We start from the raw sequence: 23,782 nt of genomic DNA on the forward strand, positions 1-23,782 counted from the left end.
ATGGCCGTGCAGCTCCGAAGAGAGTCCCTCCGCCTCTTCTGTGAAGCGCTGGAGTCGGCGCGTACACGATGGCGTCATCACATACCTGCCGGCATCAAGCACCAGGATGCCAGTCTGGAAGCGGAGCTGCAGGGATCGTATGAGAGGTAAGTATGAAAACTTGTTTTTAAATAGAATTAACTAAATGATCTTGGACTGGGCAGAGCATATGATGAACTGGGACTGGGGAGTGGGCAGAGCATATGATGAACTGGGACTGGGGAGTGGGCAGAGCATATAATGAACTGGGACTGGGGAGTGGGCAGAGCATATGATGAACTGGGACTGGGGAGTGGGCAGAGCATATGATGGACTGGGACTGGGGAGTGGGCAGAGCATATAATGAACTGGGACTGGGGAGTGGGCAGACCAGATGATGAACTGGGAATGGGGAGTGGGCAGAGCAGATGATGAACTGGGACTGGGGACTGGGCAGAGCAGATGATGAACTGTGACTGGGGGATGGGCAGAGCATATGATGAACTGGGACTGGGGAGTGGGCAGAGCATATAATGAACTGGGACTGGGGAGTGGGCAGAGCATATGATGAACTGGGACTGGGGAGTGGGCAGAGCATATGATGAACTGGGACTGGGGAGTGGGCAGAGCATATGATGAACTGGGACTGGGGGGTGGGCAGAGCATATGATGAACTGGGACTGGGGAGTGGGCAGAGCATATGATGAACTGGGACTGGGGAGTGGGCAGAGCATATGATGAACTGGGACTGGGGAGTGGGCAGAGCATATGATGAACTGGGATTGGGGAGTGGGCAGAGCATATGATGAACTGGGACTGGGGAGTCCGGAGAGCATATGATGAACTGGGACTGGGGAGTAGGCAGAGCATATGATGGACTGGGACTGGGGAGTGGGCAGAGCATATAATGAACTGGGACTGGGGAGTGGGCAGACCAGATGATGAACTGGGAATGGGGAGTGGGCAGAGCAGATGATGAACTGGGACTGGGGAGTGGGCAGAGCAGATGATGAACTGGGACTGGGGACTGGGCAGAGCAGATGATGAACTGTGACTGGGGGATGGGCAGAGCATATGATGAACTGGGACTGGGGAGTGGGCAGAGCATATAATGAACTAGGACTGTGGAGTGGGCAGAGCATATGACGAACTGAGACTGGGGGGTGGGCAGAGCATATGATAAACTGGGACTGGGGAGTGGGCAGAGCATATGATGAACATGGACTGGGGAGTGGGCAGAGCATATGATAAACTGGGACTGGGGAGTCGGCAGAGCATATGATGAACTGGGACTGGGGAGTGGGCAGAGCATATGATAAACTGGGACTGGGGAGTGGGCAGAGCATATGATGAACTGGGACTGGGGAGTGGGCAGAGCATATGATGAACTGGGACTGGGGGGTGGGCAGAACATATGATGAACTGGGACTGGGGAGTGGGCAGAGCATATGATGAACTGGGACTGGGGGGTGGGCAGAGCATATGATGAACTGGGACTGGGGAGTGGGCAGAGCATATGATGAACTGGGACTGGGGAGTAGGCAGAGCATATGATGAACTGGGACTGGGGAGTGGGCAGAGCATATGATGAACTGGGACTGGGGAGTGGGCAGAGCATATGATGAACTGGGACTGGGGAGTGGGCAGAGCATATGATGAACTGGGACTGGGGAGTGGGCAGAGCATATGATGAACTGGGACTGGGGAGTGGGAAGAGCATATGATGAACTGGGACTGGGGAGTGGGCAGAGCATATGATGAACTGGGACTGGGGAGTGGGCAGAGCATATGATGAACTGGGACTGGGGGGTGGGCAGAGCATATGATGAACTGGGACTGGGGGGTGGGCAGAGCATATGATGAACTGGGACTGGGGAGTGGGCAGAGCATATGATGAACTGGGACTGGGGAGTGGGCAGAGCATATAATGAACTGGGACTGGGGAGTGGGCAGAGCATATGATGAACTGGGACTGGGGAGTGGGCAGAGCATATGATGGACTGGGACTGGGGAGTGTTCAGAGCATATAATGAACTGGGACTGGGGAGTGGGCAGACCAGATGATGAACTGGGAATGGGGAGTGGGCAGAGCAGATGATGAACTGGGACTGGGGACTGGGCAGAGCAGATGATGAACTGTGACTGGGGGATGGGCATAGCATTTGATGAACTGGGACTGGGGAGTGGGCAGAGCATATAATGAACTGGGACTGGGGAGTGGGCAGAGCATATGATGAACTGGGACTGGGGAGTGGGCAGAGCATATGATGAACTGGGACTGGGGAGTGGGCAGAGCATATGATAAACTGGGACTGGGGGGTGGGCAGAGCATATGATGAACTGGGACTGGGGAGTGGGCAGAGCATATGATGAACTGGGACTGGGGAGTGGGCAGAGCATATGATGAACTGGGACTGGGGAGTGGGCAGAGCATATGATGAACTGGGACTGGGGAGTGGGCAGAGCATATGATGAACTGGGACTGGGGAGTCGGGAGAGCATATGATGAACTGGGACTGGGGAGTAGGCAGAGCATATGATGGACTGGGACTGGGGAGTGGGCAGAGCATATAATGAACTGGGACTGGGGAGTGGGCAGACCAGATGATGAACTGGGAATGGGGAGTGGGCAGAGCAGATGATGAACTGGGACTGGGGAGTGGGCAGAGCAGATGATGAACTGGGACTGGGGACTGGGCAGAGCAGATGATGAACTGTGACTGGGGGATGGGCAGAGCATATGATGAACTGGGACTGGGGAGTGGGCAGAGCATATAATGAACTAGGACTGTGGAGTGGGCAGAGCATATGACGAACTGAGACTGGGGGGTGGGCAGAGCATATGATAAACTGGGACTGGGGAGTGGGCAGAGCATATGATGAACATGGACTGGGGAGTGGGCAGAGCATATGATAAACTGGGACTGGGGAGTCGGCAGAGCATATGATGAACTGGGACTGGGGAGTGGGCAGAGCATATGATGAACTGTGACTGGGGAGTGGGCAGAGTATATGATGGACTGGGGGGTGGGCAAAGCATATGATGAACTGGGACTGGGGAGTGGGCAGAGCATATGATGAACTGGGACTGGGCAGAGCATATGATAATCTGGGACTGGGGGGTGGGCAGAGCATATGATAAACTGTGACTGGGGAGTGGGCAGAGCATATGATAAACTGGGACTGGGGAGTGGGCAGAGCATATGATAAACTGGGACTGGGGAGTGGGCAGAGCATATGATGAACTGGGACTAGGGGGTGGGCAGCGCATATGACGAACTGGGACTGGGGAGTAGGCAGAGCACATGATGAAGTGTGAGTGGGGGGTGGGGAGAGTACTTGAAAATGATGATTTAGGAGTGGGGGGAGCACATGAAGAATAGGGGTGGGGAGAGCAACTGATGAATTGGCTGTGGGGAGAGCAAATTAATTGGGAGTGGGGATAGTGAGAGCAAATAATGAATTGGGATGGGTTAAAGTAAATGATGATGCAGTGGGAGTGGGAGAGAGTGAGGACATGACAAAATGAATTATAATAGGACCTGGCCAGAAGAGTCTACCTTGTCCTGGTGGCGGCTTAAAAAATCTTTTGGCCAAAACAAAAGTTGCTGGTTATGTGATACTAGATGGTGGCCCGATTCTAACGCATCGGGTATTCTAGAATATGTATGGGGCCGACCGGGCGCAATCAGCAGAGCGGTGTTTAAATTTGGCGCCAATATCGCTGATTGGTCGCGGTCGGTGGCCGCGAGCAATCAGCAGAGCGTTGATTAAATTTGGCGCCAATCTCTGATTGGTCGCGGTCGGCCGGAGGCCGCGACCAATCAGCCGAGCGTTGTTTAAATATTTTGCGCCAAAATCGCTGATTGGTCGCGGCCGGCGGCCTCGACCAATCAGCAGAGCGGTGTTTAAATTTGGCGCTAATCAGCAGAGCGGTGTTTAAATTTGGCGCCAACCTCTGATTGGTCGCGGTCGGCCGGAGGCCGCGACCAATCAGCCGAGCGTTGTTTAAATATTTTGCGCCAAAATCGCTGATTGGTCGAGCCGGCGGCCGCGACCAATCAGCAGAGCGTTGTTTAAATTCTGCGCCAATATCGCCGACCGCGACCAATCAGCAGATTGTTGTTTAAATTTGGTGCCAATCAGCAGAGCGTTGTTTAAATTTGGCGCCAATCAGCAGAGTGGCGTTTAAATTTGCCGCCCATATCGCTGATTGGTCGCGTCCGGGGGATGCGACCAATCAGCGTCGTATTAGCGAGGACCGGGGAGCGGCGCTGCCTGAGCGGGTACAATCGCTGTGAGCAGCTGGGAGATGAGCGGCTGCTCGCAGCAGAAGCATCCCGACCGGCGGCGCCGCTCCCCGGTCCTCCGTTCACACTTGCCGTCGGGAGATCAGCGGTCCTAGCCGCTGATCTCCCGACGTTAGCCGCATGGAGGTCAGTGGCGCCGCCGGTCGGGGTAGTTTTTCTGCTAGCGCCGCTCATCTCCCGGCTGCATCGCCGCTGACCTCGGTCCGGCAGATGAGCCGCTAACGGCCGCCATCTTTTTTCTGAAATCCTGCGTCGCTGATTGGCCGCGGCCAGACCAATGAGCGACGCGGGATTTCCTGGACAGACAGACAGACAGACGGGATAAGACAATTATATATATAGACTAGATGGTGGCCCGATTCGAACGCATCAGGTATTCTAGAATAGGTATGCGGCCGACGGGGCGCAATTAGCAGAGCGGCGTTTAAATTTGGCGCCCAAATCGCTGATTGGTCGCGTTAGGCAACCGCGACCAATCAGCAAAGCGGTGTTTAAATTTGGCGGCAATATCGGTGATTGGTCGCGGGCGGCGGCCGCGACCAATCTGCGAACCATGTTAGTGAGGACTGGAGAGCGTGTTTAAATTTGGCACCAAAATCGCAGATTACTCGCGACCAACCAGCAGAGCGGTGTTTAAATTTGGCGCCAATACTGCTGATTGGTCGCGGCCGCCGACCGCGACCAATCAGCAGAGCGATACAGAGCGGGGTTTAAATTTGGCACCAAAATCGCTGATTGGTCGCCGGCCGCGATCGATCAGCAGAGCGGTGTTTAAATTTGGCGCCAAAATCGCTGATTGGTCGAGGCCGCCGGCCGCGACCAATCAGTGATTTTGGCGCAAAATTTAAACAACGCTCTGCTGATTGGTCGCGGCCGTCAGACGCGACTAATAGGCGACTTTGGGGCCAAATTTAAACCCCGCTCTGCATCGATCTGCTGATTGGTCGCGGCCGCCATCCTCGACCAATCAGCGAGAGTGGCGCCAAATTTAAACAACGCTCTGCTGATTGGTCGAGGCTGGCGACCACGACCAATCAGCAGAGCGGTGTTTAAATTTAGCGCCAAAATCGCTGATTGGTCGCGGGCGGCGGCCGCGACCAATCAGCGAACCGTGTTAGTGAGGAATGGACAGCGTGTTTAAATTTGGCACCAAAATCGCTGATTAGTCGCGATCGCGACCAATCAGCAAATAGGTGTTTAAATTTGGCGACAATACTGCTGATTGGTCGAGGCCGGCGACCGCGACCAATCAGCAGAGCGATGCAGATCGGGGTTTAAATTTGGCGCCAAAATCGCTGATTGGTCGCCGGCCGCGACCAATCAGCAGAGCGTTGTTTAAATTTTGCGCCAATACTGCTGATTGATCTCGGCCAGCGACCGCGATCAAACAGCAGAGCGTTGTTTAAATTTGGCGCCAATCTCGCTGATTGGACGCGTCTGGCGTCCGCGACCAATTAGCACAGCAGTGTTTAAATGTGGCGGCAAGATCGGTGATTGGTCGCGGCCGCTATTTAAATGTGGCGCCCAAATCGGTGATTGGTCGCGGGCAGCGGCCGCGACCAATCAGCAGAGCGGTGTTTAACTTTAGCGCCAAGATCACTGATTGGTCGCGTGCGGAAAGCGCGACCAATCAGCGAATTGTATTGGTGAGGAGCGGGGAGCGGAAACGTATTAGTGAGGACCGGGGAGCGCCGCTGCCTGTGCGGCTACTTCCGCTGCGAGAACCCGGGACATGAGCGACTGCTCGCAGCAGAAATATCCCGACCCGCAGCGCCGCTCCCCGGTCTTCCCTTCACACCCTAGCCGCTGATCTCCCCACAGTATCCGCATGGTGTTACAAAGGTCCGGACATTTGTGTTAAAAATCGCTGATTGGTCGCTGGCGCTGCCCGCGACCAATCACCGATTTGGGCGCCAAATTTAAATATCGGCCGCGACCAATCACCGATCTTGGCGCCACATTTAAACATCGCTGTACTGATTGGTCGCGGCCGCTATTTAAATGTGGCGCCAAAATCGGTGATAAGTCGCGGGCACCGCCAGCGATCAATCAGCGATTTTTAACACAAATGTCCGGATCTTTGTAACACCATGCGGATACTGTGCGGCTAGGGTGTGAAGGGAGGACCGGGGAGCGGCGCTGCGGGTCGGGATACTTCTGCTGCGAGCAGTCGCTCATCTCCAGGCTTCACGCAGTGGAAGTATCCGCACAGGCAGCGGCGCTCCCCGGTCCTCACTAATACGATTCCGCTCCCCGCTCCTCACCAATACGATTCGCTGATTGGTCGCGCTCTCCGCACGCGACCAATCAGTGATCTTGGCGCTAAAGTTAAACACCGCTCTGCTGATTGGTCGCGGCCGCTGCCCGCGACCAATCACCGATTTGGGCGCCACATTTAAATAGTGGCCGCGACCAATCAGTACAGCGGTGTTTAAATGTGGAGCCAAGATCGGTGATTGGTCGCGGCCGATATTTAAATTTGGCGCCCAAATCGGTGATTGGTCGCGGGCACCGCCATCGACCAATCAGCGATTTTTAACACAAATGTCCGGATTTTTGTAACACCATGCGGATACTGTGGGGACATCAGCGGCTAGGGTGTGAAGGGAGGACCGGGGAGCGGCGCTGCGGGTCGGGATACTTCTGCTGCGAGCGCCCGCTCATGTCCCGGGTTCTCGCAGCGGAAGTATCCGCACAGGCAGCGCCGCTGACATCCATGCCGCAAGGGTGTGAAGGGAGGACCGGGGAGCGGCGCTGACATCCAATTGGTCACGGCCGCTATTTAAATGTGCCGCACAAATCGGTGATTGGTCGCGGTCTTGGCCCGCGACCAATCACTGATCTGGCGGCTAAAGTTAACCACTACTGTGCTGATTGGTCGCGGCCGATATTTAAATTTGGCACCCAAATCGGTGATTGGTCGCGGGCAGCGTCCGCGACCAATCAGCACAGCGGTATTTAACTTTTGCGCTAAGATCAGTGATTGGTCGGGTCCGAAGACCGCGACCAATCATCTAATTGTCTTGGTGAGGACCGGGGAGCGCCGCTGCCTGTGCGGCTACTTCCGCTGCGAGAACCCGGGACATGAGCGGGCGATCGCAGCCGAAGTATCCCGACCCGCAGCGCCGCTCCCCGGTCCTCCCTTCCGCATGGATGTCAGCAACGCCGGCGGTCCTTCCGCTGCTACCGGCTGGGACATGAGCGCCTTGCGCCGCTCATCTCCCGGCTGCATCTCCGTCCCGCAGATGGGTCCGGCGGTCGGGGTCCTTCTGCTGGTACCGGCCGGGAGATGAGCGCCTCGCGGCGCTCATCTCCCGGCTGCAACGCCGCTGAGCTCCGTCCCGCAGATGAGCCGCTAAAGGCCGCCATCTTTTTTCTGAAATCCCGCGGCGCTGATTGGCCGCTGCCGGACCAATGAGCGACGCGGGATTTCCTGGACAGACAGACAGACAGACAGACGGGATAAGACAATTATATAGTAGACTAGATGGTGGCCCGATTCTAATGCATCGGGTATTCTAGAATATGCATGCGGCCGACCGGGAGCGACTAAGCAGCGAAGCAGTGTTTAAATGGGTTGTGCACTACTTTAAATTAACTTCACAATGTATCCCCTCGGTGCCCCTAATGAATTTTGTCATTACGTCATGTTGTCAATCCTGCTTGTGACTCGCCCCCTGGGCCGTGGGGTACCCGGAACCGGGCCTTCTTGTGTATGGTGCTGATGGGGGTAGTAGTGGCAATCCGATCCCGTGGCTCAGGGTGGTCAGACCAAATGGCAGCAGTCTATTTATAGGGTTTTGAATGTCCGACTACGCCACCCGTGGATTGCGGTCAGGGATGTCCGCCGCTGCAAGGCAGACCGCTGAGGCTGGTGTTGGTGCGCAGCAGAGGGATAGGACAACTCCCCACGGGAAGAGTATAGCCTCAGGGCAGTGTAATAGGATGCTGGGGGTGATGGTGCAGGCGCAGCATAAATAACACAGAGTCCAATGATGCAGTCCAGGGTTTTACTCACAGTTGTTATCCATGTCATTTCTGTCAGCAATGACTGCCGAAGCCGTGCTGCGTCCACCAGGTGAGGGGCTCGGTCAACCCCCAGGCAATTCAGGAGTATGGCACAGGACCCCCTTCTGTCCTTTCTCTGGCCTCTCGTGCCCCACCAGTGACCAAACTTCTGTCCAGCTGTCGCGGATCTTTGCGGGCAAACGTTGGCCCCCGTTTCCCGCTATCCTATATGGTGCCTTCCTAGCAGGTTTGGCGGGGGGTCGCACCAATAGATGATCATGACCTCCGGTTCTTGGCTGAGGGATAATTTACCTCCACCAACTTGGGAATCCGGTACCCTTCCACAGCCTGACCCTTCACCCGATATAACGCGGGTTTGCAACGGTTGCTGTCCGTTCTGCTCTCTCTTAGGGTCCCTTCTGCCTTCTTGTTTCTGGAGCCTTTCCTCTTTCCTTCGTTCTCCTTCTTCTCTTCTCCTCTCTGGACCCGGCCTTCTCTCTAGGCCTGCCTCATGGAGCTGAGCTCAGAGCGAGCCTGTCAGCTCCCTCTCCCTCTTTTCTCCTTCTGAACTGAACTGCTCTGCCTCCTAAGATGGCCCCCGCCTTTTATCTGCTTCTCTGTGTCTGAGCTCAGGTGACCTGCACCCAATGAGCTCCTTCCTATGCTCCAGAAACCGTCCCCTCCTGCTCCTACATCACTGGGTTCTCTCCCCCCTCCCCACTCCAGCCAGGGACATGGTCAGTTGTGCCTGCATATATATAAATGGGAGCACCGTCGAGCTGTCCCCCGGAAATGGGGTGAGTGTGTGTATGCAGCTAACTGAGCCCTGGTCCATACTCCATCCTTACCTGGGAGTGGAATATCACACCTCTGGTTGAGGTGCAATACCACTGTAGCAACCGAACCCTCGGGGCGCTACACTTGTGACAACATCGCTGACGACGCACAGCCAGCACGTAATTCCCCCGGCTGCAGCCGGCTCTTGCTTCCACTTACATCACGACTATTTGCGGCTGCAGCCAGGGGTCTGCTGTTCCGCGTACCACAGTGAATGACGGGCTGTGGCCGGGCTTATCCTCCATCGTGTCACACCGAGCATCCACCGCGCGCTCTGTCAATGTATGCTTGTTCGGTGAATGCCTGTTGTGACGGGATCTGGGATAACCCCGGCCACAGCCCATCACTCACCGTGGAACGCGAAACAGGAGACTCCTTGGCTGCAGGTGCAAATAGTCGTGACATAAGCGGAAGCAAGAGCCAGCTTCAGGCGGGGGTACATGCTGCCTGTGCGCGGTCAACCGAGTATAAGCCGAGACCCATAATTTTTCAACAAAAAAAAGGGACAATTTATTGACTTGAGGATAAGCCTAGGGTGGGAAATGCAGCACCTACTGTTAAATTTCCATATGCTGGTATGTATGGCTTCCTCATTCTGTAATTGTGGTTTGTATGGCTCCGTCATTCCCCTAATCCTGGTTTGTATGGCTGACTTATTTTGGATTGTACGCCTTCCTCATCTTAGCTTGTATGGCCCCCTTATCCTGGTTTTGTATGACCTACTCATTCCCCCATCTCCACAGCACAGTTAAAAAACTAAACCCTAATCCTCCCCTTGTTTCCTTTCTCTGCTCCAGCGCTGTCTGTCCTGTTTTCAGCAGCTCCTCACAGGATGTGAGGCACAGCACGCGCTCTCAGATACTGCTGTGATTAGCTGCTGTCTGTAGATTCGGTCCTTTCCACGCCGGGACTAAGTGCGTGGAGAGGCACAAATCTGCATTCACTTGAGTAGCACATGATGCAGATGTCGCTATGAAGATTTAAGAATGATACAATGAATACACAGAATTTTCTGTGTAAAATAATACTTTGTTATTAAATACTAGATGGTGACCCGATTCTAACGCATCGGGTATTCTAGAATATGTATGCGGCCGACCGGGCGCAATCAGCAGAACGTTGTTTAAATTTGCCGCCAAAATCGCTGATTGGTCGCGGCTGGCAAACACGACCAAGCAGCAAAACGTTGTTTAAATTTGGCGGCAATATGGGTGATTGGTCGCGGGTGGCGGCCGCGACCAATCAGCGAACTGTGTTAGTGAGGACCGGAGAGCGTGTTTAAATTTGGCGATAGAATCGCTGATTAGTCGCGACCGCGACCAATCAGCAAAACGGTGTTTAAATTTGGCGCCAATATCGCTGATTGGTCGCGGCCAGCGACCGGGACCAATCAGCAGAGTGTTGTTTAAATTTGGCGCCAATAATGCTGATTGGTCGCGGCCAGCGACCGGGACCAATCGGCAGAGCGGCGTTTAAATTTGGGGCCAATCTCGCTGATTGGTCGCGTCTGGCGTCCGCGACCAATCAGCAGAGCCATGTTTAAATTTGGGGCCAATCTCGCTGATTGGTCGCGTCTGGCGTCCGCGACCAATCAGCAGAGCCATGTTTAAATTTGGTGCCAATCTCGCTGATTGGTCGCGGCTGGCGTCCGCGACCAATCAGCACAGCAGTGTTTAAATGTGGCGCCCAAATCAGTGATTGGTCGCGGGCAGCGCCCGCGACCAATCAGCACAGCGGTGATTAACTTTTGCAGCAAGATCAGTGATTGGTCGCGGACGAAGACCGCGACCAATCAGCGATTTGTGCGCCACATTTAAATAGCGGCCGCGACCAATCACCGATCTTGCATAGACATTTAAACACCGCTGTGCTGATTGGTCACGACACTGCCCGCGACCAATCACCGATTTGGGCGCCACATTTAAACACTGCTGTGCTGATGGGCAGCATCCGCGACCAATCAGCACAGCAGTGTTTAAATGTGGCGCCCAAATCGGTGATTGGTCACGGGCAGCGTCCGCGACCAGCGACCAATCACCGATTTGGGCGTCACATTTAAATAGCGGCCGCGACCAATAACCGATCTTGCAGACACATTTAAACACCGCTATGCTGATTGGTCGCGGACGCTATTTAAATGTGGCGCCCAAATCGGTGATTGGTCGCGGGCAGCGGCCGCAACCAATCAGCACAGCGGTGTTTAACTTTTAGGCCAAGATCAGTGATTGGTCGCGGCGAGAGATCGCGACCAATCAGAGAATCGTATTGGTGTGCTACTTCCGCTGCGAGAACCCGGGACATGAGCGGGCGCTCGCAGCAGAAGTATCCCGACCCGCAGCGCCGCTCCCCGGTCCTCCCTTGACACCCTAGCCGCATTGATGTCAGCGCCGCTGCCTGTGCGGCTACTTCCACTGCGAGAACCCGGGACATGAGCGGGCGCTCGCAGCAGAAGTATCCCGACCCGCAGCGCCGCTCCCCGGTCCTCCCTTGACACCCTAGCCGCATGGATGTCAGCGGCGCTGCCTGTGCGGCTACTTCCGCTGCGAGAACCCGGTACATGAGCGGGCGCTCGCAGCTCAAGTATCCCGACCCGCAGCGCCGCTCCCCGGTCCTCCCTTCACACCCTAGTCGCATGGAGGTCAGCGGCGCCGGCGGTCGGGAAATGAGCTCCTCGCACCGGTCATCTCCCGGCTGCATCGCCGTTGAGCTCCGTCCCGCAGATGAGCCGCTAAAGGCCGCCATCTTTTTTCTGAAATCCCGCGACGCTGATTGGCCGCTGCCGAACCAATGAGCGACGCGGGATTTACTGGACAGACAGACAGACAGAAAGACAGACAGACGGGATAAGACTATTATATATATAGATTATTGCTTGTAGAACTTAATACAACTGAACAAAATTATTAAACAGATGATCGAAATATATAAACTATTCCATGAATATCTAACTATATTTTTAATAAAATCATCGGACAAAAGAAGTACGACCCTAGATTATATTTCTAAACAATATCAACCTAAAATATTTTGGCCGGCAAACACGACCAAGCAGCAAAACGTTGTTTAAATTTGGCGGCAATATGGGTGATTGGTCGCAGGTGGCGGCCGCGACCAATCAGCGAACTGTGTTAGTGAGGACCGGAGAGCGTGTTTAAATTTAGCGATAGAATTGCTGATTAGTCGCAACCGCGACCAATCAGCAAAACGGTGTTTAAATTTGGCGCCAATATCGCTGATTGGTCGTGGCCGGCGACCGTGACCAATTAGCAAAGCGGTGTTTAAATTTGGCGCCAATAATGCTGATTGGTCGCGGTCGCTGGCCGCGACCAATCAGCAGAGCGTTGTTTAAAATTGGCGCCAATAATGCTGATTGGTCGCAGTCGCTGGCCGCGACCAATCAGCAGAGCGTTGTTTGAATTTGGCGCCAATCTCGCTGATTGGTTGCGGCTGGCGGCCGCGACCAATCAGCAGAGTGTGTTTTAAATTTGGCGCCAATAGTGTTGATTGGTCGCGGCCAGCGACCGGGACCAATCGGCAGAGCGGCGTTTAAATTTGGCGCCAATGTCGCTGATTGGTCGCGGCTGGCGTCCGCGACCAATCAGCAGAGCCATGTTTAAATTTGGGGCCAATCTCACTGATTGGTCGCAGCTGGCGTCCGCGACCAATCAGCAGAGCGTTGTTTAAATTTGGCGCCAATCTCGCTGATTGGTCGCATCTGGCGTCCGCGACCAATCAGCACAGCAGTGTTTAAATGTGGCGTCAACATCGGTGATTGGTCGCGGGCAGCGGCCGCGACCAATCAGCACAGCGGTGTTTAAATTTTGCGCCAAGATCACTGATTGGTCTCCAAGCATCTTCTGGAGCACTGACATATCTTGAGTCAACAAAACGTGATGATTCATCGTGATTGACTGTTTTCTGTTGTGTATCGAAGTTAGCTTTGTCATGCCCCTTGTAGATGTACTTGAAAAGATATTTAACACTTTTTAATGAAGCACAGATTTCAACGTTGATGTGACAGTTGTAGCGTTTTAATAAGTACGGGTTGTATGGAACTATCCATGAGTTATTTATAATCTTTTTGTTGTGTACAATGTTATCAATCAGTTGTCGCCGGTAGGATGGATAGCCGTCCAAATCTTTAACAGTGTGCTGTTTCAACTGCTTTGGAAACCCTTTTGTACACTTTCCGTTTTCCATGCATGGACTTTTTGGATTTGCTACACCGCATGGGCCATGAACCAAATTACAGATTACAATATTATACAATTCAGGATACTTTTCTTGGTTAGGAATTTCAGCCCACACTATGTTGTCAATTTCGTCCTCCGTGCGAAACTTGGAATCCGCGTCTAAAATAATTAGTATATGAGCATGTGGGAGACTTCATTTCTGAATCTCTATGACGTGTACCATTGCTACGACTGTTCCAAAACGCCCATTTTTGATGTCTTTAAAAAGGCTGCTGAGTTTTAGTCGAAATACGCGTGCAACTAAGTCCGGTTTGTTTTCAACTTGCTGCCAGAGTTGTAGATTTTCGATAATTTCCGGCCATTTAGGATTGCAGGTCATTGTTAAAAAAAATGTCAGGTCTTCCATACTTTGTTACTATTGCCATTGCATCTTGATAACGCTGTTACATGTTGCGGGGGCTACATTCAAACGACGCCGGGAGAATTACTGTTTTTCCAATTGGAATTCCTTTTTGAATGGATTGTTTTTGCAAATGTTCTTGAAGAACGCAGTAGTCTTCAACTTTAAGTTGTTTTTGGTTCATTCGTATGAAATTGAGCCGACTAGCTTCAATTTTAACGTATGCTTCGACTAAGTACTGTCAGTTTCCCACCGTTTAAAATAGGATTGAAGTAATTTCGGACAGACAGAAGAAAACTGTAGTACTGTAGTTGTGTAATTCTTCTTGAAGTTCCTTGCTGGTGTAGGTTTTCATGCCACCCTTGATCACCGCTTGGAAAGAATAGCGGATACAGAAGAGCATCAAGGTTGCTGTGCAAAATGCTAATTCGTTGTGTTTTAGGAACGAAAGGGTTGTTTTTGTCTGGCTTAAGATGGACTAATATATCCCTTTGAAAAGGAGGCTCTCCATCATCGTTTTGAAAAACAACTGCGACCTCACTTATACGTGGTTTGTTGTAACATCGGGGATCTTGTTGACGTTCTTGTTTAATGGCCACGATAATAGAAGGCATTTCTGTCCCATTTTGTATAGCTCTCTGTTCCTCCTCAGCTTCGCCGTATTTTAGCATGGATATGCGGCAGCAAATGGGCTGATTGTTTGTAAATGAACGGCAATTAGGTTCATCAGTTCTGCATTACACTTTTCATTTTCTTTCAAGTTCATCCTTTGTTCTGTAGCCTCATTTGGATCAAAGATGTATAATTGTGCAAATTTTGGTGGTTGTCCTAGTTCTGGGTGAAGTGTTCCAGTGCGGTGGTAGATCTGGCCATGAATTTTAAAACAATACGGTCCGAATCCAGGGGGCGGTGCAATGTTGGCACCAAATGAAGCAAACGCATGAGAACTGTTGATACTTCTGATATTTTCCATAAAATTTCTACTGTGTTCATGCGTTCCTTTCATCAACTGCTCAAACAGATCTGAGTAGTGACGTCTTGGTAGCATAACTTTTCCTTTTTGGCAGCATTGAGTAAACTGATTGTCAGATGTTTTTTCTCGATGAAATTCGGAGAGTCGCATTTAGAACAAACTACATTCATATTCCCACAGTAGTGTTGAATAATTATAGTTTCATTGTCTGTTACGTAATGTGCAAGTTGTTGAATGTTCTGCTGGGTTTGCCTTAGTTGGTAGAGCATTCGTTTTTGATAAATTTGGCGATCGTGTTGTTCTCGGTTTGTCCTGGATTCTGGAGATTCATTCAGCCGACATTGTCTATGGGATTCCGCATCGTGTTCCTGTCTAGCCACAGTGTGTTGCGGTGTTTCCCATTCCCGATGTTGTCTGTGAGATTGTGCATCGTGTTCCTGTCTAGCCACAGTGTGTTGTGGTGTCTCCTGTTTCCGACATTGTCTGTGAGATTCCGCATCCTGGGCTTGTCTGGCGGTAGTGTGTTGTGGTGTCTCTTGTTCCCGACGTTGTCTGTGAGATTCCGCATCCTGGGCTTGTCTGCCGGCAGTGTGTTGTGGTGTCTGCTGTTCTCGACGTTTTCTGTGAGATTCCGCATCCTGGGCTTGTCTGCCGGCAGTGTGTCGTGGTGTCTCCTGTTCCCGAAGTTTTCTGTGAGCTTCCGCATCCTGGGCTTGTCTGCCGGCAGTGTGTCGTGGTGTCTCCTGCTTCCGAAGTTTTCTGTGAGCTTCCGCATCCTGGGCTTGTCTGCCGGCAGTGTGTTGTGGTGTCTCCTGTTTCCGGCGTTTTTGGTGAGATTCCGCATCCAGGGCTTGTCTGGCAGCAGTGTGTTGCGGTGTCTCCTGTTCCCGTCGTTTTTGGTGAGATTCCGCATCCTTGGCTTGTCTGGCGGCAGTTTGTTGCGGTGTCTCTTGTTCCCGTCGTTTTTGGTGAGATTCCGCATCATGGGCTTGTCTGGCGACAGTGTGTTGCGGTGTCTCCTTTTTCCGGCGTTTTTGGTGAGATTCTGCTTCCTGAGCTTGTCTGGCGGCAGTGTGTTGCGGTGTCTCCTGTTCCCGGCATTTTTGGTGAGCTTCCGCATACTGGGCTTGTCTGGCGGCAGTGTGTTGCGGTGTCTTCTGTTCCCGGCGTTTTTGGTGAGCTTCCGCTTACAGGGCTTGTCAGGCGGCAGTGTGTTGCGGTGTCTCCTGTTCCCGGCGTTTTTGGTGAGATTCGGCATCCTGGGTTTGTCTGGCGGCAGTGTGTTGCGGTGTCTCCTGTTCCCGGTGTTTTTTGTGAGATTCGGCATCCTGGGCTTGTCTGGCGGCAGTGTGTTGCGGTGTCTCCTGTTCCCGGCGTTTTTGGTGAGATTCGGCATCTTGGGCTTGTCTGGCGGCAGTGTGTTCCGGTGTCTTCTGTTCCCGGCGTTTTTGGTTAGCTTCCGCATCCTGGGCTTGTCTGGCGGCAGTGTGTTGCGGTGTCTCCTGTTCCCGGCGTTTTTGGTGAGCTTCCGCATCCTGGGCTTGTCTGGCGGCAGTGTGTTGCGGTGTCTCCCATTTCCGACGTTGTCTGTGAGATTCCGCATCCTCGGCTTGTCTGGCGGCAGTATGTTGTGGTGTCTGTTGCTCTCGACGTTGTCGTTTACTTGCTGCTTCTGCTGCTTTTCGGTCTTCCTCCGTGGCGTATTTTCGCTTACGACCCATTATAAAATAGGAAGCGTAAAGAAGTATCTCTTCAGCGCGCGGTCACTGGCAGAACGTATTCAGTAAACCTGACTGAAGTCCCTCACACAGTGTGACTGAGAAAACATGCTCAGTATGTTATGGGCAGTTGGTGAGTCACATGACCACATGGGCGGAGTCAGCCCTGCTATCTCCCGTGGGTGGCATACTTATTTGAAATCCTGCGGTAATTGGCCGGAGAGCGTGTTTAAATTTGGCGCGAAAATCGGTGATTGCTCGCGGGCGGCGTCCGCGACCAATCATGGAAGTGGGTTTTAAATCTCGCGCAAATATCGCTGATTGGTCGCGGCCTGGGGCCGCGTCCAATCAGCGAGCCGTGTTACTAAGGACCAGACAGCATGTTTAAATTTTGCGGTAAAATCGCTGATTTGTCGCGGGCAGCGGCCGCGACCAATCAGCACAGCGGTGTTTAAATTTTGCGCCAAGATCACTAATTGGTCGCGGCCGCTGTTTAAATTTTGCGGTCAAATCGCTGATTGGTCGCGGGCAGCGTCTGCGACCAATCAGCACAGCAGTGTTTAAATGTGGCGCCAAAATCGCTGATTGGTCGCGGGCAGCGGCCGCGACCAATCAGCACAGCGGTGTTTAAATTTTGCGCCAAGATCACTGATTGGTCTCGTCCTCCTGCCGCGACCAATCAGCGAATTGTATTAGTGAGGACCGGGGAGCGGCGCTGCCTGTGCGGCTACTTCCGCTGCTAGAAGCCGGGAGATGAGCGGCTGCTCGCAGCAGAAGTATCCCGACCGGCGGCGCCGCTCCCCGGTCCTCCCTTGACATCCTAGCCGCTGATCTCCCGACAGTAGCCGCATGGTGTTACTAAGGACCGGACATTTGTCTCCAAAATAGCTGATTGGTCGCGGGCAGCGGCCGCGACCAATCAGCCTAGCGGGGTTTAAATTTGGCGCCAAGATCGCTGATTGGTCGCGGCCGCTGTTTAAATTTTCTGCCAAAATCGCTGTTTGGTCGCGGGCAGCGTCCGTGACCAATCAGCACAGCAGTGTTTAAATGTGGCGCCATAATCGCTGATTGGTCGTGGGCAGCGGCCGTGACCAATCAGCACAGCGGTCTTTAAATTTTGCGCCAAGATCACTGATTGGTCGCGGTCTCCGGCCGCGACTAATCAGCGTATAGTATTGATGAGGACCGGGGAGCGGAGTCGTATTGGTGAGGACTGGGGAGCGGCGGTGCCTGAACGGCTACTTCCGCTGCGAGAAGCCGGGAGATGAGCGGCTGCTCACAGCAGAAGTATCCCGACTGGCAGCGCCGCGCCCCGGTCCTCCCTTGACACCCTAGCCGCATGGAGGTCAGCAGCGCCGCCGGTCGGGGTCCTTCTGCTGCTAGCGGCCGGGAGATGATCGCCTCGCGCCGGTCATCTCCTGGCTGCATCGCCGCTGACCGTCGTCCTGCAGATGAGCCGCTAATGGCCGCCATCTTTTTCTCAAATCCCGCGTCGCTAATTGTCCGTGGCCGGACCAATGAGCGACACGGGATTTCCTGGACAGACAGACAGACGGGATATATATAGACTAGATGGTGGCCCGATTCTAATGCATTGGGTATTCTAGAATAGGTATGCGGCCGACCGGGCGCAAGCAGCAGAGCGGTGTTTAAATGTGGCGCTAAAATCGGTGATTGGTCGCGCCCAGCGTCGGCAACCAATCAGCGACTTTTAACACAAATGTCCGGACCTTTGTAACACCATGCGGATACTGTGGGGACATCAGCGGCTAGGGTGTGAAGGGAGGACCGGGGAGCGGCGCTGCGGGTCGGGATACTTCTGCTGCGAGCGCCCGCTCATGTCCCGGGTTCTCGCAGCGGAAGTATCCGCACAGGCAGCGCCTCTGACATCCATGCGGCTAGGGTGTGAAGGGAGGACCGGGGAGCGGCGCTGACATCCAATTGGTCGCGGCCGCTATTTAAATATGCCGCACAAATCAGTGATTGGTCGCGGTCTTTGCCCGCGACCAATCACTGATCTTGCCGCAAAAGTTAAACACTACTGTGCTGACTGGTCGCGGACGCTGCCCGCGACCAATCACCTATTTGGGCACCAAATTTAAAAGCGGCCGCGACCAATTGGATGTCAGGGCCGCTCCCCGGTCCTCCCTTGACCCTAGCCGCTGATGTCCCCACAGTATCCGCATGGTGTTACAAAGGTCCGGACATTTGTGTTAAAAATCGCTGATTGGTCGCCGACGCTATTTAAATGTGCCACACAAATCAGTGATTTGTCGCGGGCAGCGTCCGCGACCAATCAGCACAGTAGTGTTTAACTTTTGCGGCAAGATCAGAGACTGGTCGGGTCCGAAGAGCACGACCAATCATCGAATCGTCTTGGTGAGGACCGGGGAGCGGCGCTCCCTGTGCGGGTACTTCCGCAGCGAGAACCCGGGACATGAGCGGGCGCTCGCAGTAGAAGTATCCCGACCCGCAGCGCCGCTCCCCAGTCCTCCCTTCCGCATGGAGGTCAGCGACGCTGGCGGTCCTTCCGCTTCTACCGGCCGGGAGATGAGCGCCTCGTGCCGGTCATCTCCCGGCTGCATCTCCGTCCCGCAGATGGGTCTGGCGGTCGAGGTCCTGCTGCTAGTACCGGCCGGGAGATGAGCGCCTCGCGCCGGTCATCTCCCAGCTGCACCGCCGCTGAGCTCCGTCCCGCAGATGAGCCGCTAACGGCCATCTTTTTTCAGAAATCCCACGGCGCTGATTGGCCGCTGCCGGACCAATGAGCGACACGGGATTTCCTGGACAGACAGACAGAAAGAAAGACAGACAGACGGGATAAGACGATTATATATATATATATATATATATATATATATATATATATATATATATATATAGACTAGATGATGGCCCGATTCTAATGCATCGGGTATTCTAGAATATGTATGCGGCCGACAGGGCGCAATCAGCAGAGCGGTGTTTAAATTTGGCGCCAAAATCGCTGATTGGTTGATGCCGGCAAAAGTGACCAATCACAAAAGCGGTGTTAAAATTTGGCGGCTATATCGCAGATTGGTCACGGCCGGCGGTCGCGACTAATCAGCAGAGCGGGGTTTAAATTTGGCGCCAATAATGCTGATTGGTTGCGGCCAGCGGTCGCGACCAATCAGCAGAGCGTTATTTAAATTTGGCGCCAATAATGGTGGTTGGTCACGGCTGGGACCAATCAGCAGAGCGGTGTTTAAATTTGGCGCCAATAATGCTGATTATTTGCGACTGGTAACCGCGACTAATCAGCAGAGCGGGGTTTCAATTTTGCGCCAATAATGCTGATTGGTCGCGGCCAGCGAACGTGACCAATCAGCGGAGCGGGGTTTAAATTTTGCGGCAATAATGGTGATTGGTCACGGCCATTCAGCAGAGCGGTGTTTAAATTTTGCGGCAATAATGCTGATTAGTCGCGGCCGGCAATTTGGCGCCAATAATTCTGATTAGTCGCGGCCGGCAACCACGACCAATCAGCAGAGCGGGGTTTAAATTTGGCGCCAAAATCGCTGATTGGTGGCGGCCGGCGGTCGCGACCAATCAGCAGAGCGGGGTTTAAATTTGGCGCCAATACTGCTGATTGGTCATGGCCGTCAACCGCGACCAATCAGCAGAGCGGGGTTTAAATTTGGCGCCAATACTGCTGATTGATGTCGGCCAGCAACCGCGACCAATCAGCAGAGCAGGGTTTAAATTTGGCGCCACAAATGCTGATTGGTTGCGGACGGCGACCGCGACCAATAAGCAGAGCGGTGTTTAAATTTTGCGCTAATATTGCTGATTGGTCGCGGACGGCGACCGCGACTAATCAGCAGAGCGGTGTTTAAATTTGGCGCCAATACTGCTGATTGATCTCGGCCGGCAACCGCGACCAATCAGCAGAGCGGGGTTTAAATTTGGCGCCAATACTGCTGATTGGTCACGGTTGCCGGCCGCAACCAATCAGCAGAGCGGTGTTTAAATTTGGCGCCAATAATGCTGATTAGTCACGGCCGGCATCCGCGACCAATTAGCAGAGCGGGGTTTAAATTTGGCGCCAAAATCGCTGATAATTTGCGACTGGTAACCGCGACTAATCAGCAGAGCGGGGTTTAACTTTGGCACCAATAATGCTGATTGGTCACGGCCAGCGAACGCGACCCATCAGCAGAGCGGGGTTTATATTTGGCGCCAAAATCGCTGATTGGTCACGGCCGCGACCATTCAGCAGAGCGGTGTTTAAATTTTGGTGGCGGCCGGCGGTCGCAACCAATCAGCAGAGCGGGGTTTAAATTTGGCGCCAATACTGCTGATTGGTCGCGGTTGCCGTCCGTGACCAATCAGCAGAGCGGGGTTTAAATTTGGTGCCAATACTGCTGATTGGTCGTGGACTCCAGCCGCGACCAATCAGCAGAGCATTGTTTAAATTTGGCGCCAACACTGCTGATTGGTCGCGGTTGCCGTCCGTGACCAATCAGCAGAGCGGGGTTTAAATTAGGCGCCAATACTGCTGATTGGTTGCGGACTCCAGCCGCGACCAATCAGCAGAGCGGTGTTTAAATTTGTCGCGAATACTGCTGATTGATCTCGGCCGGCAACTGCGACCAATCAGCAGAGCGGGGTTTAAATTTGGCGCCAATACTGCTGATTGGTCGTGGACTCCAGCCGCGACCAATCAGCAGAGCATTGTTTAAATTTGGCGCCAATCTCGCTGATTGGACGCGTGCGGAGAGCGCGACCAATCAGCGAATCGTATTGGTGAGGACCGGGGAGCGGAATCGTATTAGTGAGGACCGGGGAGCGCAGCTGCCTGTGCGGCTACTTCCGCTGCGAGAAGCCGGGAGATGAGCGACTGCTCGCAGCAGAAGTATACAGACCCGCAGCGCCGCTCCCCGGTCCTCCCTTCACACCCTAGCCGCATGGATGTCAGCGCCGCTCCCCGGTCCTCCCTTCACACCCTAGCCGCAGATGTCCCCACAGTATCCGCATAGTGTTACTAAGGTCCGAACATTTGTGTTAAAAATTGCTGATTGGTCGCTGGGCACGACCAATCACCGATTTTGGCGCCACATTTAAATAGTGTCGGCGACCAATCAGCGATTTTTAACACAAATGTCCGGACCTTATTAACACCATGCGGATACTGTGGGGACATCAGCGGCTAGGGTGTCAAGGGAGGACCGGGGAGCGCGCGCTGCAGGTCGGGATACTTCTGCTGCGAGCGCCCGCTCATGTCCCGGGTTCTCGCAGCGGAAGTATCCGCACAGGCAGCGCCGCTGACATCCATGCGGCTAGGGTGTGAAGGGAGGACCGGGGAGCGGCGCTGACATCCAATTCGTCGCGGCCGCTATATAAATGTGCCGCACAAATCGGTGATTGGTCGCGGTCTTGGCCCGCGACCAATCACCGATTTAGGCGCCAAATTTAAATATCGGCCGCGACCAATCACCGATCTTGGCTCCACATTTAAACACCGCTGTACTGATTGGTCGCGGAGGCTATTTAAATGTGGCGCCAAAATCGATGATTGGCTGCCGACGCTGGGCGCGACCAATCAGCACAGCGGCGTTTAAATTTGCCGCCCATCTCGCTCATTGGTCGCGGTGGCCGGCCGCGATTAATCAGCAGAGCGGCGTTTAAATTTGCCGGACATCTCGCTGATTGGTCGCGGCCGGCCACCGCGACCAACCAGCGTCGTATTAGTGTGGGCCCGGGAGCGGCGCTGCTTGTGTGGCTCCGTATTAGCGAGGACCGGGGAGCGGCGCTGCCTGTGCGGCTCCTTCTGCTGCAAGAAGCCGGGAGATGAGCGGCTACTCGCAGCAGAAGCATCCCGACCGGCGGCGCCGCTCCCCGGTCCTCCGTTCACACTTGCTGTCGGGAGATCAGCGGGCCAAGCCGCTGATCTTCCGACGTTAGCCGCATGGAAGTCAGCGGCGCCAGTCGGGGTAGTTGTGCTGCTTGCGCCGCTCATCTTCCCGCTGCATCGCCGTAAACCTCCGTCCGGCAGATGAGCCGCTAACAGCCGCCATCTTTTTTTCAGAAATCCCACGGCGCTGATTGGCCGCTGCCAGACCAATGAGCGACGCGGGATTTCCTGGACAGACGGGATAAGACAATTATATATATAGATAGATGGTGTTCGATAGGAACTGTTAATGTGTGATTGGTGAGGAGGTGGTGCAGAAGTGGAGTTTTTCCTAGAGTGGGCGGTGTGACTGTGACAGGTTTGAGGGATGAAGGCGGAGTGTCAAGGGGGCCTGAAAATTTTGCCACTATTGGGCCCTGAAATTCCTGTTGGCAGCCCTGCATTGCAGGCAGGGCCGGCGTCAGCACTCGGTGCACCCGGGCAAGTGCCGGGGCCCTGGACCATTAGAGGGGCCCACTCACTGTCGGGGCCCGGGGTAGCTTACCCGACATCTGTACAGGACCACCGGTGCAGATTGATTGCCGGCATTTCACCAGACACGGCCGCACGCAGTTCACTGCCAAGTCTGCACCAGCGGCAAAGAAGGGCTCCAAGAAAGCTGTGACCAAGACTCAGAAGAAGGATGGCAAGAAGAGGAGGAAGACCAGGAAGGAGAGCTATGCCATCTATGTGTACAAGGTGCTGAAGCGGGTCCACCCTGACACTGGCATCTCCTCCAAGGCCAAGGGCATCATGAACTCCTTTGTCAATGACATCTTTGAGCGCATTGCAGGGGAAGCCTCCCGCCTGGCTCACTACAACAAGCGCTCCACCATCACCTCCCGGGAGATCCAGACCGCTGTGTGCCTGCTGCTGCCCGGAGAGCTGGCCAAGCACGCCGTGTCCGAGGGCACCAAGGCCGTCACCAAGTACACCAGCGCCAAGTGATCTGCTCCAAGCTCTACACCCACAACCCAAAGGCTCTTCTAAGAGCCACCCACCCCGTCTATATCAGAGCTGTGGCTGCTTCTGTATTCCACTGTTCTCCCCAGGAAATATGTGGCTGCACTGACAGATAACGTGTTAACAGATTGGTTATTATTTATTATTATAGCGCCATTTATTCCATGGCGCTTTACTTGTGAAAAAGGGGTATAATACAAGAACAATTACAATAATCTTGAACACAATGTGACAGCGACTGGTACAGGAGGAGCGAGGACCCTGCCCGCGAGGGCTCACAATCTACGAGGGATGGGTGAGGATATAGTAGGTGAGGGTAGAGCTGGTCGTGCAGCGGTATGATGGAGCGGTGGTTACTGCAGGTTGTAGGCTTGTCGGAAGAGGTGGGTCTTCAGGTTCCTTTTGAAGGTTTCCACGGTAGGCGAGAGTCTGATACGTTGGGGTAGAG

General features: G+C 53.9%; 1 protein-coding gene across 1 annotated transcript; it reads left to right on the top strand.

The window, feature by feature from the left end:
* On the top strand, window positions 1-23,319 carry LOC141231514 (histone H2B 1.1-like). Its single transcript, XM_073667712.1, has 2 exons — window positions 1-146; window positions 22,929-23,319. The coding sequence occupies exons 1-2, from the start codon at window positions 1-3 to the stop codon at window positions 23,317-23,319; spliced, it is 537 nt and encodes a 178-aa protein (XP_073523813.1).
* Window positions 23,320-23,782: the final 463 nt, after the last annotated feature.

This window comes from Phyllobates terribilis, unplaced genomic scaffold (assembly GCF_046119375.1).
Source record: "Phyllobates terribilis strain yellow unplaced genomic scaffold, ASM4611937v1 Scaffold_510__1_contigs__length_1275624, whole genome shotgun sequence".
NCBI classification, from domain to species: Eukaryota; Metazoa; Chordata; class Amphibia; order Anura; family Dendrobatidae; genus Phyllobates; species Phyllobates terribilis.

What these genes read in the sequence shown, in the direction of transcription:
- LOC141231514 (XM_073667712.1), top strand. Translation starts at nt 1, where the DNA reads ATGGCCGTGCAGCTCCGAAGAGAGTCCCTCCGCCTCTTCTGTGAAGCG. An exon ending in CTGCAGGGATCGTATGAGAG is followed by an intron (nt 147 to 22,928) that starts GTAAGTATGAAA and finishes GCATTTCACCAG; the next exon opens with ACACGGCCGCACGCAGTTCA.